This window comes from Oxyura jamaicensis, chromosome 2, assembly GCF_011077185.1.
Source record: "Oxyura jamaicensis isolate SHBP4307 breed ruddy duck chromosome 2, BPBGC_Ojam_1.0, whole genome shotgun sequence".
NCBI lineage: Eukaryota > Metazoa > Chordata > Aves > Anseriformes > Anatidae > Oxyura > Oxyura jamaicensis.
This window is the reverse complement of record NC_048894.1, coordinates 59700983-59719870: the sequence shown is the minus strand read 5'-3', so window position 1 is coordinate 59719870 and position 18888 is coordinate 59700983. Positions and strand designations below refer to the sequence as shown.

At 38.3% G+C, this 18888-nt stretch overlaps 2 protein-coding genes across 3 annotated transcripts in view; one reads left to right on the top strand and one right to left on the bottom strand.

Moving 5' to 3' along the window:
• Positions 1-3745: 3745 nt before the first annotated feature.
• YAE1 (YAE1 maturation factor of ABCE1) lies at positions 3746-9223 on the top strand. 2 transcript variants are annotated; one of them, XM_035318742.1, is made up of 4 exons: positions 3746-3968; positions 5348-5664; positions 7193-7314; positions 7752-9223. In XM_035318742.1, the coding sequence occupies exons 2-4, from the start codon at positions 5548-5550 to the stop codon at positions 8179-8181; spliced, it is 669 nt and encodes a 222-aa protein (XP_035174633.1). In that variant the 5' UTR covers positions 3746-3968; positions 5348-5547; the 3' UTR covers positions 8182-9223. The 2 variants fall into 2 exon arrangements, with proteins under 2 accessions (XP_035174633.1, XP_035174635.1); XM_035318744.1 differs by lacking the exon at positions 3746-3968 and adding an exon at positions 4520-4864.
• Positions 9224-9972: 749 nt separating this feature from the next.
• LOC118161155 (mediator of RNA polymerase II transcription subunit 1-like) overlaps positions 9973-18888 on the bottom strand; it is a 14819-nt gene continuing 5903 nt past the window's right edge. The window contains exons 7-17 of the mRNA XM_035316222.1: positions 18326-18397; positions 18158-18232; positions 16885-16955; positions 15985-16050; positions 15289-15394; positions 14400-14524; positions 13957-14069; positions 12283-12478; positions 11835-11930; positions 11297-11405; positions 9973-10300 (exon numbers count right to left, since the gene is read on the bottom strand). Coding sequence (XP_035172113.1) covers positions 9973-10300; positions 11297-11405; positions 11835-11930; positions 12283-12478; positions 13957-14069; positions 14400-14524; positions 15289-15394; positions 15985-16050; positions 16885-16955; positions 18158-18232; positions 18326-18397 — 1357 coding nt within the window. The remainder of the gene's footprint in view (positions 10301-11296; positions 11406-11834; positions 11931-12282; positions 12479-13956; positions 14070-14399; positions 14525-15288; positions 15395-15984; positions 16051-16884; positions 16956-18157; positions 18233-18325; positions 18398-18888) is intronic.

Below are 18888 nucleotides of genomic sequence, written 5' to 3'. Positions count from 1 at the left end.
TTTGCTTAACCACTTCCATTTAGTATTCAGTACAAGCCAAACAGCTGGAAGTCCAGGGAATATTCAGGAAAGGTTTCTCCTTTAGCCAGGTCCTGAAATGGTTATGATTCAACAAGGAGGAAAACTGCCCTGCTATAACATTTAATATCAAATTTCTGTGCCTTGTTAATTCAGGGGAAGGAAGAGGCAGATAACTACCCTCTCCCTTAAAAACACTTGTGTGAGAAGTAGTGGCAAAATAGTCATTAAGATTCCTGTGGTGTTTTGAAGCAAATGTTAGGCATTAACCTTTGATATATTCATTAATTTCCAGCTCTCTTCCACATTCTTCCATTTTCTTCAATAAATGAGATATTTTGACCTAAACAGTTGTGTAATACTAGTGTCTGTTATTAAAGAAAAGGGAAGTGATTTCACAAAAACAGGGAAGTGATTCCTATGTATTACTTACCTTCATCACAAGAGGGTGATAGGGCTTTACTAGTAAATCACCTTAACATCCAGAATGAGAGATGTTGTAGGAAAACACAGAAATGTATGCTTATTACAATGCCCTGGTAATAATCATAGATCCTAGGGTTTATTTTGACCCTCTTGTTTAATTTAAGGTCATAGTAGTCTCCTGTGCTGTGAGCTGTAATGTTTAAAACCTCATTAAGCCTGTGACCTTTCAGTTTACCTGCTAGCTCACTGGTTTTGTCACGTTCCTTCTCTGTGGTGGGTCTGGAAGCAAAGGTTTTAAGCACCAGAGGTCACTATATTATTACTGTAATATTCAGCAGGTAATAGAGAATCCCACCAACCCTAGCATAAAGGGAAAATGTGCAGAATAGACAAGATCAGGACAGGCATAGTCTGCATGTTAACATGAATAGATTGTTCTTGTTAATGTAGGCAAGCCTACTCATGCTCTGTTCTTCAAAATATTCAAGGAAAACAGCCTAGAGTCTAGCCAGTCAGTAGAGCCAGATAGCTGGAGAGGAATACTGATCATAGACAGAACACACGTTTTGGGAGGGATTTATAGTTTAAGACTCCTCAGAAACATCGTGCAATGTTTGATGACAATGCATATACTGGTTTTATTAAATATTGATAGTCTTTATTCTCCTGATATTTCAATATCTCACTCCTTATCCATTATGTTGTGATCTTGTTTACTACAGAGAACAAGTGAATGGTGATTTAACAGTGTTCTTGAAAGCCATCCAAATACCATCTAAGAGATGCGATTTCTTAAAACAATTAAACTACTCCCCAAATTAGAGCCAATGAAACACATCTCTGTTGTTTCATGACAACAAACATTGTTCTGCCAGAGTATAGCAGTACAGAATAACTGACAGTGTAATCTCATTGTAAATATCTTCTACCCTGGGACTTTCACAAGCCTTAGCTCAACTCTGTCAGAGACAGCAGTACAGTACAATGGAAATTGCCCTAGTGAAGGTTTGATAATCCTGCCTCTCATAGTAGCCCATATACTACACAAGTCCTGGCTACGGTAATGAACCACCCTTCAAAAAAGCCTGAAATTCTGAGATGTTCTTGTGAATTATGAAGAAATCCATTGGCTGCTCTTGTGAGGTTGGGTTTGAGGCCCTGATGACTGAAAGACAAGAGCGTGTAGTACTGATGTGAATGACAACAATCCTTTATCTGAAGCAGTATATACAGTGGTAACTGTGTAAAGGAGCAGCCACGGTTGGTACTTTCATATATTTTACTTTTGGAGATCACTGTTGGTTGATTACTTAATGGCAGAACTAAACAATAACACCAGAATCACAGAAATCGTTCTTAATGATCTCCAGCTATCTCTTGGTATCCCTAGGCTCTGCACGAGCATGTAAAGGTCCCCTGAAACCTCTCTCAGTTTTTAGCCAGATAGGTCACAATAAACTACTTTTTTATTTTTAAAGTTATTTGGGGGTAACTCTTCTCATAGATTTATTCTGTAGAAACACTAGAACTGTTTTGTACTCTGTGAAATGTTCCTGTGTTTTGATCCTTCAGAATGTGACAGAATGTCATCACAATACCCATGCATTGCTTTATTTAGAACACATATAGGTGTGAAAAACATCCCCACTGAGGCACTACACCTCACCCTCAAGCTCTGCCAGCAGCCCTGTCAAGGCCATCATCATACAATCATATTGTCTGCAGCAAGTGTACTTCATAACCCAATAGTGCTGCTCTATGTACACAATATGAGTCACTAGATTATCCACCCACAACTTCTAAGAGAAAGAGATGGGAATATGACCCTTCTTCATTGTTTCTCAGTCATAAGGATTTATGTTAAACAGACATATGTGTAGAATGATCAACCGTAGAAAACGTAAGACATTTAACTAAGATAGTTTGGATTTGGGAAACTCAGAGCGAGTCCAATTCATGCCTTGTGCATTCTAGAAAAGCAAGTGGCTAAGGGGAAAGAAGGTGATACGTAAAGTGTAGAGCTGGTCCAGCTGCACAAGGAGGGAGCACTCATGTTTAGTAGTGTCATTGTGACCAGTCATGAGTTTCTGTTGCTATAAGGCTCTTCTGTGATTGCGTTTGTGCATTCAGGCTGTATTCAGCATTGTTGCCTGTTAAAATAAAAATAAATAAATTAAAAAAAAAAAAAAGTCAAAACAAACCTCTACCACACAGGACATGGAAGTGATGGAACTGGTCTAGGAAATCAGCAATTATGGTCATATATAGTAACTACCAATGCACAGATATACACGGTTCTGGCCATCCAGAGGCACCAGTGTCGCTTCATCCCCTGACACACCAGTTTCTAGACATATTTGGGCTCCTTGGCCACTCATACCTCTGCACACAACCAGCAGTGAGCGTCTGAGAAGGGCTGTGAGCAGGACAAGCTGTCTCTGCACAACAAAAAGGACAAAAGGAATGAGTGCTGTGGCTGAGTCACAGCATGGGATCATTCATCTCTCAGTGCCTGGGGTGGTAGGATGGGCACTGCTGTCAGCCATGGCAGCGTCCCTTCCTCTGCCATGGTGAGTCTCACCAGCCTGGTGGGACGGCCGGCAGTCACTCACGTGTGAGTGTGGCAGCACGGCCAGCCCAGCTCATAAGTCAGCCTCTCTAGATCGGGATCATATGTGTACTCCCTCTCAGGAGCCTACAGAAGTGCTCACTGCATGAGGGCGTTTACTTGAATAGGATTTGGTAATTTTAAGAAACATGCTATTTGAATTCAAGGATGATGCGCAGCATGCTTATTAAGATGAACCAACTTTAAGCATAAGCTCGTATTCCAAATACAGCATGTACCAAGAAAAACACAAAATAATTGCTGTACTTATTTCAAAATGATGTTGCTGTTTGCTCTAATAGAAGCAAACAATGAAATACTTGACTTCTGCTAGCATCCTTGTTATTAAAAAGGATTTATTACTGTGACACCTAAATCTTGTGTCTGTCAAGGGCAGCTTGAGGGCATGCCTGACACGCAAGGCCCTTGAGGTTTTAAAAACCGAGTTTTTTTTGTGTGTGTGTGTGTGTGTGTGTTTTTTTTTAATTCCACAATTTATGACTGAAAATAGTCCTAAATCCCCACTCTCGGGGGAACATGCTCCCTCGGGGTTAGCCCCGACAGGTCCCTCACTCCGGAGGGATGGAGAGGAAAGCGGTCACATTAACCGCCTCATTCAGGGCCCTTTCCCCGCTGCTGCCCGCCCCCCTGGGCACGCCAGGAGAGCCCAGCCTCCCCGTCCCGCCTCCCTCAGGAGGCTGTAAGGCCGCGCCCGCACTCAAGATGGCCGCCGGCTTCCCATGCCTGGGATGGGCTCTGAAGCCGTACAGCAGCAGGTTAAGATGGCGGCTCTCTACCGGCGGCCTCCGCGGGGCCTGCCCTCGGCCAACATGGCTGCCGACCCCTATTGCTTCCGTCGGCAGTGAAGCCAGCTCGCCCTCAGTTAAAATGGCGGCGCCCTGCTGAGGGAGCGGTGGTGAGGGGTCAGGGCGTGGAGCTGGCAGGGCGGCGGGGCCGGGTGGGAGCAGGGGGCCGGTGAGCAGCCGGCGACGGCGAGGGGAGGCCGAAAGCTTCTCGCAGCGCGTCCACCCCGGGCCGAGTGGGGTGGGCCGCGGCCCTTGCGAAGAAGGCGGTGAGGAAGGGTACGGCGGGCGGGCGGGCCGGGGGTCAGTGTCTGCATCGAGAGCGGTCTGCAGTGGTGGGCTGGTGCCGTGCCGAGGCAGCGCCTTGCGAGTCTTGGCGTGGAGAGCGCTGGGCAGCTCGCCATGCACCTGCTGCAGGGGAAGCCTGAGGGTTTCCAAGAGTCAGGTGTATAGCTCCGTCTGTTCAACTAATTTCTGATATACTCAACAGTTTCTTCCCTTTTCCACGCACACAGAAATGCTCAAGTGCTGTACTTTGTTGTTCCTTCTCTGCCCTGAGTTTAGGGGCTATTTGTGATACCGAATTTTAAGAATTCACCCTGGAGCTAACAGGCTGACACTTAATAGAGATGGCTTAGCTAAATATGAATCTGGCAGCAAGTGTTCTACCGTGTCAGAATATTTTGAAACAGTAATTTCTTGAGCCTGAAACGCTGTTGTAAAGTAATAATTTGGATGTTTTTGCTGATACGTGATTGGACACTGAAAGGGATAAGAGATGAAGCAGTTCACCTTAGTGATCTGTGTGAACTGTAAGAAAAGCAGAAATTCTCGTACCAGTTGTTTAACTGCTTAATCCCTCCCTAAACACTGGGTGTAATAATAAGGGAAATTATGAAAGCTTTGCTGAAGATAAAAATGGTGTATAATGATCCCAAAAGTGAGATTTCTTGTCAGTTCCCTGTACTGATTTTAACAAGTAATTGCAATAAACAGCATTCTGTGGGTTGTAAGAATTTCTACTAATGTAATTAGTTATGAATGGCCTCTTAAGTTTTTCTCAGTGCAAAAGATGAAGTAATCTCATAATTCTTGAATAAAAACAATATTATGAGTAAAGAATTAGCAAGTTCTGTTGTAAAGGGAAGAAGCCTGAAATGGATTATGTTAAGCATTTGGCATAACCAGGAAACTGAAAATCAAAGGTGAAAGTCCTTGTAAGTTATCAAGGTCAGAATATGGCGGGCAATTAGATATGTGTAAAACTTAAAGCACTTTGTGGAAGCTGTATGGGATTATTTGTTGGCTGCTATCAGAATCAAGTTATAAATTGTTTCTGCCTGCTGTTCAGGTACTAGCAACATTTGGAAATGTTAATTTGATACATATATTACTGCCAGAAGAAGAAGGAAATAAATTACTGTCTTAAATTGTCCTTGTAAATCAAATAAGTTGCTTTACCAGTGATAATTTGTCTGTCTTCTTTTGACAGATATGCCCCAGTTGTAAATGGTACGCACTTTCCATGTGGAAACAAGTGTACAGGTTGAATAATCAGCTCCTGAAATGGCTTCTCTTCGGATCTCACATTTTTTTTGCCTATACTTCCAAAATGATGCTTAGCCAGAGGGACTTCTGAGAGTTTCTCAGTGTTTGCTTTACCACACAAAGGTTATAGTCATCGCTGCTGCAATGTCCTGGGTACAAGTTGCAGTCAACCAATCCAGTGAGGATATATTTGATGAAGATGCAGACGAAATGTGTGTCGTACAGAAAGAATGGAACAGCACCATGAAGAAAAGATTGAAGGTATTTCTATAACTATGGAGTTTATAGTTGTCTTAAACATTTTAGATTTACTGATACATACCTTGCTATATATGTGGCTGATTTAAACGGAAAACTAAGAATGGCTGCATAAAACTTATTGTGGCACGGTTTCTTCTGAATGTCAAGATGATTGAGCAGGGAGTTACTATTCTAGTATCCCATCAGAACAAAGTAGTATTTTACCTAAAAGACATTGTATCCCTCTGTACAACCATTCACATTTCTAAAAGGCAGCACTAAACTGATGTGAACTATTTGTTTCATACTTGTAGGCATGCCACTAGTAAATGTGGGACAATGTAGTTAAACAATGCTAACAAAGAATGCAAGGTGTTTGTTTTTAAGTAGAGTTCTTAAGCACAGTAGAGAGATTTAAGACGTGTGATTCCTTGTGGAACCACTGTTGCTCATTACAGTCTGTGTGGTTCTTTGGCTTATTTTTTCTCTTAGTGAAAAATATATTTTATGAAAGGAGAGAATAAAACAAGTACACAAACCTAGGTTTCTTTGACAGATATGTTATTATTCACAGTGGGACCAGTAGTGTTCATCTGTGTGTGGGTGAATAACATTTGGCTGAAGAGCATGAATAGAACCTGTCGTGTGTGCCATTGGTAGGGGTGTTACAAGACAACTCTTACATTATTCTCCAAGGAAAAGTTTCCTAAATTAGAGGCCCTTATAAGACTGGTTTTCTTCTGTTCTTACACAAATTCTACTGGAAATTTTCTGAGTAGGTACTACAAAAATCTTAAAATTTCTTGAGGTCAGAGCTGTATGTTGGACAAAATAAAGCATTATTCCTATTCCTGGCTACTTTCTTAGCAAGTCCACTATGATTATCTCATGATCAAATAGAAGTTTGCAGTCTTACAAGTTGAAAAGAGTTAATAATTATTCTACATTGTGTACTAAGATTATTAGAGGATAAATAAATTAATTTGCATCATAATCATTAGCTGTTTCTTGCAGAAAGCAGTCACAATATTATGTATATTTATATGCGACTCACCTGTCACCATCTTTTTTCCTGTATAAATCTTGAATTGTTTGAAGTCTTGATAATTATTTTTATAACAGATAGGTAGATAATGGGTAGATGAGTACTTCTGCTAAACAGGAGGTTTTGCAGTCTATATATTTTTAGTTGTCTAGAAATCTGTATGAGGTATTCTCCAAGGAGTTTTTCGTAAGAGTCATCGCAAAAGCAAGAGTGCTTTCCTGCAGATTTGTCTTATTTTTGATGTTTCCAAAAAATGCTCTCTATTTTTTGACCTAGCTGGGATCCTTTTGGAAAAGGACTGGATCTTAACAGATCAGTAGATAATAACGCACTGCAATAGTGTGTTTTGGTTTGGCAGTGGGGGTATAACTGGGAGGGTTGTTCAAGTCAAAAACCTGTCATTTAAAAGACTGACTATTTGATTAAGCTTTTTTGTTCTTATGAAATGTTCATAGGTCCAGTTGTGCACACTATGAAAAACCTGTTTCACCACTTCTATTATAGGAGGGCTTTAGGGATGGTGTTGAGGCCGGGAAAGAACTTGCACTCCAGGAAGGCTTCAATCAAGGTTACAGAGAGGGTGCTGAGCTGATGGTTACATGTGGCCAGTTCAGAGGAACCCTGAAGTAAGTCATGAACCTTTTAGGATGGTCTGCATGTGAAAGGTGTGTGTGTGTGTGCAATTATGCTTTCTTTGTTTTAATTTTAAAATTGTATTGTAAGTCTGTCCAAAGTGAGCAACCAGAGAAGTCTCTGCTCAGGTCTTAAATACAGGTAATTATCTACAAGCATGTAGAAAAATCCTCCTCCAGTTGCTTTTTGAAAACTGACTTTATATCTTAAAGCTTAATATTCAGTTCAACTGTGTGAATCTCCCAGAAAATGGAAATGAAACATACAAAAGCTTTTATATAGCAATGTGCTATATAAATATATAGCATTCAGTATAACATATATAACATTCAATATCATATTGACATAATTTCAGTTCACATTATATAACATTCAATAACTGGAGATCTGTGTGACTATTTGTAATGACTTTTTTTTCTTCACTTTTCAGCGCTCTCTCATCCTGGTGTCACCTTAATGGACATAATTCTGCTTTAAGTAAGATAAATAATCTTCTAGATGTGGTTGGAAAGCATGAAGAAGATTTACTTAAGTGTCTGAATTCTATCCAACAACAGCCACATGTTGGAGACATTTTAAATGCTGTTCAGGACATGGACCTTAGTCATACAGCTCCAGCTGGGACAAAGTATGATGAAGTTAACACTAGAAAATATGAACACGTTGGCAGCTCTGGTGAAAACTATTCTAGAAATAAGGGTGAGGATGGTTCTTTGCAGTCTGAGTGCAACAAGGCAAAACTCTGTACAGATCCTGAAAGGTCAAGCCTTGTTTGGGTTAAAAAGCAAACTATTTCTCTAGTAGAGCAGCTGGGTTTATCACTGGACGTACTCCATCATGTCCAGCAACTGGAACACTAGTTTTTCAGTTTCATGGTATTTAAAATTATCTCAGCTGGATTGGATTCCCAATTTGAGGATTACTTCACTTTCGGGAAGTCTGATTCTGATACTTCCCAGCAGAGGTTATTTTTGTAAATTTTACCTTGTTTCAGCTCGTGGCCAAAAAACACTTGGTTTTCTTCCTAAATATAACTTTCACAGAAAGGGAGATAATTTTAAAAGCTCTCCAATGATTTACAATAAGCACGTCTCTATTCTGTGACAGAATCTGTCATTTCACCTTCACTTTCTCTATTGGTATCCTTTCGGAAATGGATCAGGTCCCTTAAAAACCTCCTCAAATATACAAAAAAAAAAAAAAAAAAAGAAAAAAATGCCCAGTGCTATGGACAAATTATTATTGCAGAATAAGCTGCTGTTGATGACATTCTAACTATGCACAACAGAACAGGATCTGCTAATTTCCAAAGTACTGTAACTCTCCTGGTTACTATATTTAAAAAAAAAAAAAAAAAAAAGGATTTTTCCCACCTTTTGTCAAATTCTTACTCTTGCCTTTTGTAACCACTATGGATTGCACTTTCACAGGTAAAATTATTTTTTTCCTTTTCATACAGTTCTACTTATTTCAGTTTTGCTGGAAGCCCACCCCTCTTCTCAAATGCTGAACTACTGACAATACAATTAGTATGCTGTTAGAACAGCAAAACATCTGTTATTACCCTGTTAAAACCCATCTATACATTTCTAGTCTAATCAGTTTTCTTGTGTTATTTTGGTATTTATTTTGCAAGTCCTTCAACCTGTAACTCTCTTCCTATCGTTCCCCCAGTTTTCCCCAAACTCTTAAAGGAAGACAGGCTTATTCACCTTCTCTTAGAAGCATGGTCAGCCACAGATGCATCTGACAACTTTGTATTTCTGTGCCAACTTTATGTATTAGACTCCTTTTCCTGTCATTTACCTAAACTGTAGCTGCAGATTCCTCTGGTTAGGAAGTCTTGTCTTTGTGAATACCTGTCTCTGTTTCAGAGTAATTAAACTGATTTACACTAAGTCAGAAGTTCAGTCTTTTATGTTGCTTTTAATTTTCTTCAATGCCTGAGACAAACCTAAATGAACAAACTTTGAACAACTGACTTAACTATAACTAAAAAAATATAAAACCCTTTTGTGATTATTTATTTTATTTTGACTTTGAAGCTAGAAAAAGCCAAGGCACAAATTACTTGATTTTTTTCAGAGAATAAGTTTGTAACTTTCTTACTAAAGACTACTGTCCTGCCCTGGAGTTAGGCTGTAAGTCTGGTCGCTGTTCTGTACCATTTCTGCATTAGGAGAAAATGGAACTGTGCAATTAAGAGTCTTACGCTGAACTTGTTACGGAAATAGGGGAATTGAATAAGGCTGTTTGCATGTATTACATATGTACAGAATTGTATATATTTTCTTTTTCTCCATTTATTTAACATAATGCTGACATTGATAAACATTTTCTACAGGGCATATGTTATGTTATAGCCTGCATCACACAAATCAAACAAACTTCTTATATACTAAAGTAAAATATGATGCAAACAAAAATAAGGTTTACTAGAGAAGTGTTAAACATTCCAAATTCGGAAATTTAAAAGTGTAAATTCAAAACTATTATTTCTCTATAGTTAATAGCGTATAAACAGGAAACTCCATTCAGAAATTACTAAGTAGACAATGAGCTTGCCAAGTTCTAACTACTTCAGCAAAAGCAATCTATGCCTGAGAAAGCGTTTCTTTCTTGTTTGATTATTAAACAATAGGTTATTTGTTTCACATATCTTTCATAACAGCTTGTGTACTAGCTGTGGAAGTACTTTCCTCCACTCTGCACAAATTTTCCATGCTGACTGTAGGGTTACTTTTTTCCATGTTATCACCCAAAGTTTCCGATTTGGCTGTGGAGAGATTTTCTTTTGGGCTGCCCGGAACACTTTGCTTATCTGTTACTACCAGATCGTGATGACCAGCCATAGAAGGACTTTCTTCAAGTCTATTTAAATCAGTAATTTGCTCACATGCTGGTTGTGTTTCACTATTGGCTTCCACCTTGGCAGCATTCCTGAAAATAGCTCTCATGACAACTGGGACTGACATGCATCTAAAAGAGGAAATTAAACGTTAGGTGCTACTACAGACTTCACCCACTCTTCAAAATAGTACTTTTTTTTAAACTGTGGCTGACGCCTATATCATACCCTTCATGACAAACAGCACTCCCTCCCTCCTTGCTTTTTGTCCCTATAACCTAATAGGATTATATTGTAACTACAATACTACCTACATATGCTATACTGGAAACTTACTTTGATGCAACAAATCCAAGTGCTGAATCTTTCAGTTTACTAGTAAGAAGACATTGATAGAAAGAGTAAGAAGTGTTTTGTAAAAGTGTTTTTAATGAAAAATCTCATAATATTGAAATATTCTAATTTTCACTGAGATTTAATTGTAACTTTCATGTTTTGTATAGATGGGTACAGAGCCTTTCTTCTCTAAACCAGTATCTACTCTAGAGGGTGTTTATTTTGTGTGCTTTTTCTTTTTTCCCCTATTCTACCAGTAGAGGTATGTGGTTCCAGGAATAGCATCTAGTGTCTTGTGACTCAGGACAAGGCAAGTTAACTAAAAGGATTCAAAATCCAGTCTGCATTGATTTTTCTGTCATCAAATAGTTGTGTACTAACCTATGCAAAATGAACTCGTGCTCTTAGTTCTTTCTCTAGCATATGTTCATATGCCACAGCAGCTGGCCTTTCTTGGAATTTCGGTTTCAGGAAACATGCCAGAGATGGTGTTGTACACATATGTTTTTAAAGAGAAGCACTGACTGATGTTAGGTAGATGTGGAAAGAGTCCTTTTCACGCTATTCTATTTGTTGTACTACAACCACATTCTACTGGAAAGAAACATCAATAATGAAAAGTGTTTGTTTTTGAAAGAATTACTTATGACACTAAGACAACTCATTATTACAACCTTTTACTAAAGTGAATTTATCTGGACAGCTGAGTCTATGGCATTGTAAATGCACATGGCATTTCCATTGAATGGACATAATATTCGTTCTAACTGCTGCAAAATGAAACTACTTACCGCTTCACAGCTCTTGATATAAAGCCATCACTAGAATTCAGAGTTGGATCTTGAGGATTTAAATGAAGGCTACACTGGACTTCTCTGGAAGTTACAACATCGATTATCACTAAGCAAGAACAGAACAGAAGTGTTTCAAAATAAACATTTTTATAAAAACTGAACACTTTCATTTGATTCTGATACTTCAGGGAATGTAAGACTGGCCAGGGGGTAGGGGGCTTGCAGCAATGCTCTTGCACAAGGCTTGTTTTTTGCCTAATATGCTAAAAATCAGTAATAGAAGTTAATTTTTTAATTAACTGCAGGCCAAGACAGATACTGGACTTGAGTATTTGCATTTACTTTGTTTTGTTCTAAGTACAGAGCCTTCCTATTTATACAGGAGCGCTACTTGGTATTTTTCATGGGGTTGTGCACCATTAAGTGTAGCCCTTAGAATGTATTTGTAACTGAGAAGCATAGTGCAAGAGCCTCAATAAAACCAAGCTTCTTGTCAGCCTAATAAAAAGGTCAGTAACAATTACTTCACACATACCACAGGCTAAATTCTCTTTCATAGGATGAAGGAAGAAGACAGAAAAGCTGGTGTTCTTGTGTGGTGCCACTTCAAAGTAAAGCAGTTCTGAATCATCTGAAAATAAAATTACTAATTAGAGGTACCCTCCCCCTCCCCCCAAAATGAGCCTGGGCTCTTTTTAGCTAAATCATATGCCAGAATTTTTAAAATAGTGATACAATAGAATCTAATCTTTCATTACTTTAGCAACATAATTTACCCCTCTAGAAGTGTCAGGCCTAGGAGAAGTTTTTGTTCATTTGTTTTTTAATATTCAACAGAGAGTAATTTGAGAATTAAGGATTTTTGATCATTTAAAACCCTGCAAGTAAGACAGCTTTGGCAAGGGAGCATTAAATCTGTTAACACCCAGTTTAGAGCTAGTTTTTCCTCATATTCTGTCATTACTTCCAACCACACAATTTACCTCCATTTATATGCTTCTCAGAGACACAGCTGCTAATAAGGCTGTTGTATGCCATTTGATGTCGAAGAATCTCTATTACGTCAGGCACGCACTTTGGATGGGTAAATGGGATTTTACTGACTAAGGCTCCTGACAAATCTGATTTTGCTGAGCCTGTGTTTATGAAGTAGCAGTGCTTTGGGCAATCTGGAAGAGACTGAACAACAAATATGGTGATATTTGAAGTACTAGAAACAAGAAAATAACAAGAAAGAATTGAGGCGCGATGTTATCAGGTGATTGCACAATCTCACAGCAAAAATAATTTGGGAAGGCACACTTCTAGCAAGTCCATCACGTGTCTCTGTATTTCAATTGAAGTATAATGTATAGATGGAAGCTAAATGAGATCCATTCCATTCACAAATGCATCCAGATTAGGGAAATACACTTTGAGCTACAAGCCAAGTACTCAGAAATTCAAGTCCAATTCTTCCAACAACTCTTAAGAGCCCTGTAGACTGTAGAAATAGTAACAACCAAGATCTTTTCTCACAGGAGAATGCCATAGTAATGCTATTTGATTGTTGTACAAATAGGATAACAGTTTTGCTCTTCAGGGCATCATCTGTTGGTCCTTCCTCCAGCACTGCTGCTGTCTTTAGAGAAGCATATTTGGCTAGAATATCTCCAGATGATTCAGTTAAAGAGGAGGAGTAGAGGAGATAGTAAGAAAAATCTGCCACCTGTCTGCGTTGACAGTGATTTTATGATAAAATTGGAAGTGCAATATTCTGTTATCTACTTCAGGATACCAAATGGAAGCTATCACCTTAAGAACAGGGCAGGGCAGTTAATTAGCCAGGTCTATATTAAGAAAAGCTAGAGAAGAGAATAGAAGAGCTTTTTCCCTGTGTGTATACAGAACAGAAGGATTTTCTCTGTGTTTCTTTCAAGGTTACACTTCTATTTAGTAACTTATTTCTAGAAATAAAATCTTTAACTCAGAGAGAAAAAATCTCTCATCAAATATTAGTATTTTAGAGAATTGCTGAAGTTACAGAGCTTTTCATGTTTCACTAATAGAAATAAAAATGTTTTCCTATCATGCAGGTTATAGAAGAGAACTTTACTACTTTATTTTAGCATGGTGTAAGCTCACTACTACCTCCAATATCACCACCCCAAAGTACAAGAACTACATAGGCAATAAACTTAATGATGCTGCTATTACACTTTTCTTCTTGCTACTTCTACTAAGAGAAATCGATATTCTTGGTGTTAATCAATCAAGAAGCCTGTTTTTGTTAAAGCAGTGGTAGATACGTGGTGTGATAAATATCTTCAAAAGTCTAAGTAAGTACCATCTTAGGATTTGCTTCTCACACCAGCAAGTTTCCTTCTTCTTAAGGATAAAAGTTTTGAACAATATACAGAAGAGTAAATATCCTGAGTTACACATAGATAAATTACTATGACTTCAGCAGCTATGAATACAGTGTCTTGTTAATGAATATGAGAAGTTCATTTACTTTAAATAATGTAATATTATTTCTTAAGTAATTGAACTATTTCCTAAAGAGTATTTAAATGCCACTGGGATTCTGGGAAGGATTCTGCACTGTTTGCTGATAGAAAAATATGTTTCAGTATATTCATTGAAGAAGCGTAGTGACTTTCAAACAGTCTACTCACCACAAAGAAACGGGATTTATGTGTAAACAAATCTTCACTGCATTTTTCCTTAAGGGTAGATTGAACAACCAGCTCATATAGAGGAGCCAGTTTCAAGCCAGTAATCTGAGTTCCTGAAAACAGATGACTTTTATTAGCTTTTAGATTATGTCCGGGCATGAAAGCTAGTATTTAAAAACAAAAGTTTTGAAAATGCAGACATAAGTAAGATGAAAACATTAACCTCCCATCTTATTTCCTCTTTTGCTGATGGTAATCAGCAACTGAGACATTTTAGAAAGTGCTAACAAGTTTGCCTCAGCTGCTAAAATGTTACATGTGGGTTGATAGAAGACTTCCTAACCTATCATCCAGTTTTTACTCTTCATTTCCATATGCTAATGTAGTAAGTAAGCAATGAGCAGTCACAGAAGCACTTAGTATTAAAAATAATTGTAACGTGCCTGTGAGTCTCTGTATCTCTTCAATGCTGGACGAGGACATAGGAATAGGCTGGTGAAACTTCAACAAAAAATAAGCAGACAAATCCGTACTGAGTTCATTAGTTAGTGGCAAAAAAGCAGGGTTGCTGGAGGAAAAAAAAAAAAAAAAAAAAAAAAGAGAGAATGAAAGGTTTTTACAGAAACTGATATAACAAGGACTCAGTGCAAGGCCACAACCAGGTCTCTCGTGGTTTACTGTGATCCATACTTTTTCTTCTTCAAGAAAAGTTTGACTTTTTAAGTGCAAGTACAGCCCTTGTGTTTTAAAGCAAGCTTAATGTGAAGACTGGCAGAAAGGAAAAATGAGCCACGGGAAACTGAGGAACAGTTCACAGGTATGTTTCCTCTAAATCAGTCTATAGTGATTTATTTTGGAGAATGACTTCAGACTTTTCCTCCAAGCTTGTACTGAAGCAGCCAAAGATGAGTTGTCAGTATCCGTGATGGGATGACAAACTACTTTATATGGTTTAGGTATAATATCCCTCAATACATGCTTCATTTATTCTGAAACTGTGTGGGAGTTGCTTATTGAATACTAGGAGGTTAAGTAATATTATCCCAATGGCTCCTTCTGGCTTCAAATCTATGAACAAATGCATAACTCTATGTAGCTGACAGTTAAATATGAACACAATAATTTTAAAGTCCACTTGGGAAAACAGTGAAAGCCACAGGTTATACATGGTATAGCTATGGGGGATAATGCTATCAATAAAACAGAGCTTCCTGGGCTTAACAGCGAGCTGTGTATCCATTCTATTAGCAGAGACTAAATTTAGGTTATGCTGGGGTTAGTACCAACAGTTTGTAAATCCATCTCCATATTCCAAATTATCCAGAACCTCACCCGTCTTCTCCAGGTTGAGAATCTAGTAGTGGAGAAAGAGGAAGTTTGTGGAGCGTATCTGTGCCCTCAACAGTTACATCTATTTTTGCTCCACATACCCGGGAACCTGGGGGAGAAAGGCAACTGCATTATTTTCCCCATGGTGCTGTAGATTAACCCTATCCGTATGAAACACACATTGATAAGGTCCTGTAAAGGTCAGGTCCAACCAACTGCCACAACACTTGGACAGCAGGGAGAAGCTTGCACAGACCACATCTCAACGGCCAAAGTTGCCCAGTGGCAGTTGCAGCAATAGCTGGGACATGCCATGGAACAGATCAACTAACCAGCACTGTTTTTTGTTGTTATTGTTGTTATTTTGTGCTGGCTAGGTGGTTATTTTGTTTAATCCTGCTCTTACTTATGTTTGTGTCAACAGAAAAGCAGTTTGCTGATGGACATTATAACTGTGCTGAAGTGCTACATGTAGATCATTCTGCTAAGCTAAATTTGAAATCAAACTTGTTCCACTTCACAAGAAATGACAGCAAAACAAACAACATCCTAGTTCCGCGAGGAAACTCTAATATTGAGCATGGTTTACTAAAATTTCTGACTCATATCTGAGTTTCATTAATGACCTTTGCTTAATGAAACAGGTACTGCTGAAAAAGTTGTTACATTATTTAGTTATTTCTGGTTTTCTAGCTTTACCAGGATTGAGCTCTGCTTCCAGAATTTGATATGGAGAAATGTAAAATTCAATGTTCATAGGAGTTCCTGAAGAATTAAAAAAAAAAAGTTACTACACATGTCAGTAGAGGAAATCTGTTGGGTATCTTGATGCAAGGAAAAAATATATAGATATATATCCAGGATGGGCAAAAGGGCATGCCTTTTAAGAGTGTAACTATAGCATATGTTCAAATCACAACATTTTCTTAGTCAGCATTTAACAGCTAAACCCTCAGCATATGAAGTCATCACACATCTTTCAAAAGATTAGATTGTTTCTCTCTTGCACAATAATGTATTGTTCACTCTTAAAAAAAAATATTAGCTGAACCGCTAGCTTTCAGCAACAAGTCTGAAATACAAGGGGAAGCCATAATACTTGCATAAGGGACCTCACATCAAGCTGTGCAATGGCATAGTAGCATAGTAGTAGCATGTATTAGCATGCTACTAGCAGTAGTAGCATGTATTAGAAGTACTTTTATGAACATCAACAGTCATCAACTGTCAAAGCTCACTATTGGTGGGATAGATGAGACCAAAAAAAAAGACACAGCTGAATGTATTTGACTTTTAGGCAACATCAGGGCTGCCACCACTGCTATCTCATGGTTACTCCCAAATTGTGGTTTCACACATAAGCTCAGAATATTGCTGGCTTTGTTTTTAGGTTTCTGCAACTCACTGTTATAGTAGCTGATGAGCTACCTGGCTGCTTTGTATTTTCTCCTTGTGTATATCTGTACAGTATCAGAGATTACAGGCACAGCAAATCTATACAGCATGCATATTTATAATAGAGGATATTTGCTATAACCAAAGATCAATACAGTGTTTTTTTAATTATTATAATTTTTTGAAGAAAAAAAAAAAAGTCACCTCCAGTTCTTGGCACCAGGTGTCCTACTTTTCCATGAAGTACTTCAGTAACTCTATTTACATTCTGTGTTCTAGTGCAAAACACATCTTGATTAATGTTTCCTGAGTTGCAGTGCTAGCTAGGTTAATGTAAAGGATAATTTACACCCTTAATCAAAGGGAGACGGTGCTTTCTTGGAAGTAGCTCGTGTCTCCATTTGTTATGACAGCTTCCAAAACACTATCATTCCACTCATGCATTTAATCCTAGAACTTGGGCTTCCAGCTTTAACCCTGTATCTCAGCTATTTCTGGCTGAAGTTTGTTGTACTGTTTACCCAGAGTGAAGGGTTACAGAAGTATTGAAAAGGTTGAGCAAAGAGAGGAAATAACCTGGATAAACTAACTCAAATGGAGCCAATCTCTAGCCTCAAATATGACTGTACTGCTGAATACAAATAGACATACAATTTTATATAGGTGTGTGTTAAAGCTCAGCAGTGCATTAACTGATGTTACAGAAGGGACAAATAATCTATTTAACTTATAATATTTACTAAGACATGCATGATTAGCAAGGACAGTGCATTTGTTCATGGAGTTAGTATGCTTCATAAGGGAGCACTGTACAAAAAACAGACCAAGAATATGTTTCAAGTTGTAGAAGGCCATGCTTGTTGAGAGTATTTTGTAGGCAACATATCAGAAAAAAAAAATATCTTAAAAAAAAAAAATCAAAGAAAGCAGTGCCTTCAACTCTACTTTTCTGCAGAGAATGAAAATCACTGTAGAATTACCAGCGGTTTTAAAAGAAATCTGTGCCCATTTATCTATAACCCTGCTACTAGATCAGAGAAATGAAAAAAAAAGAAGAATAGAGGTAAAGCTACCACACCCCCTAGTCCTGATATAAAACTTGAGTAGAAAATGAGATATTTAAAGAGCGGGACCCCTAAATATATGTTTTAGTTCTGCCAAAGGGCCATTTAAAATGACTGCTGACTTGAAGATGCACCGTGTGCTCCCAGTGGGTGGTCACATGCATACACACCCAAGCTGGGCGACCAACCAGTTTCACCACAAACCTATTAGATAAAGCACAGGAGCTCAGCAGATTATCTTGTTTGGCATGCCTGGAGCTGGCAAACTGCAGAAAGGCTTCCAGCTTTCCAGTGGAAGAAAACTCATTAGCCTTCCACATCCTGCTCTATAATTAGATCAATTGCCGTGTTTTTTAGTGAAGTGAAGGGGTGGGGGTAGAGGGGAAGGGAGGACGAAACAGTCTTTAAGTCACCTGTCTAGAAGAGACATTGAATAAAGATCCTTTTCAAGGGACTGCAACGCAAGGTATCCTTTAGCCTTCATTTCACTGGGAGAGAGAGTAGACAAATTACTGGTTTTGTCACTAAACAAAAACTAGACTATAGATTTTTAAGTTTTTCAAGTAAAAACTAGTTGCAACCTGTTTCCTGGAATTTTATACAGATTTGACAGGTTTTCTAGAATGTTTCCAACGGCATCATAGTTCTTCATCCTACCAATAAAAAACAATTACTACCATGCTACTTAATGAGGTGGATAATAAGTCTTTTATATCTAACTTGTTTGAAAAAGCACCATTTCAAACAGAGTGACATAGGCCCCCTCCTTATCAGATCTGGCATGTAGCAGTACTGCTTTTAAGTTTTCTTAGAAGATACCAGGAAATGTGAATCCTTGGCTCCGTTGCAAAAAGCAATGTAATTATAGCTGACACTGGTTTAATATGCATTACTGAAAGCAGTAAATGTGCACAATACACAAATCTGACAGCTTGATATGTAGTTCGTCAGCTGCAATCACTGTCCCTGATGTTCCAATAAAGCTAGTCATCTAGTTACACTTCTCTAATAGTATGCACTCATACATTGTTCTTTTCATCAAAATATCAATGACTGTATTAATACTGCTCTTCACAGAACCCTGTGAGAGAGGAAGATCTTAAATACAATTGACAGGTAAATCAAGGGAAAAAAAAAAAAAGAT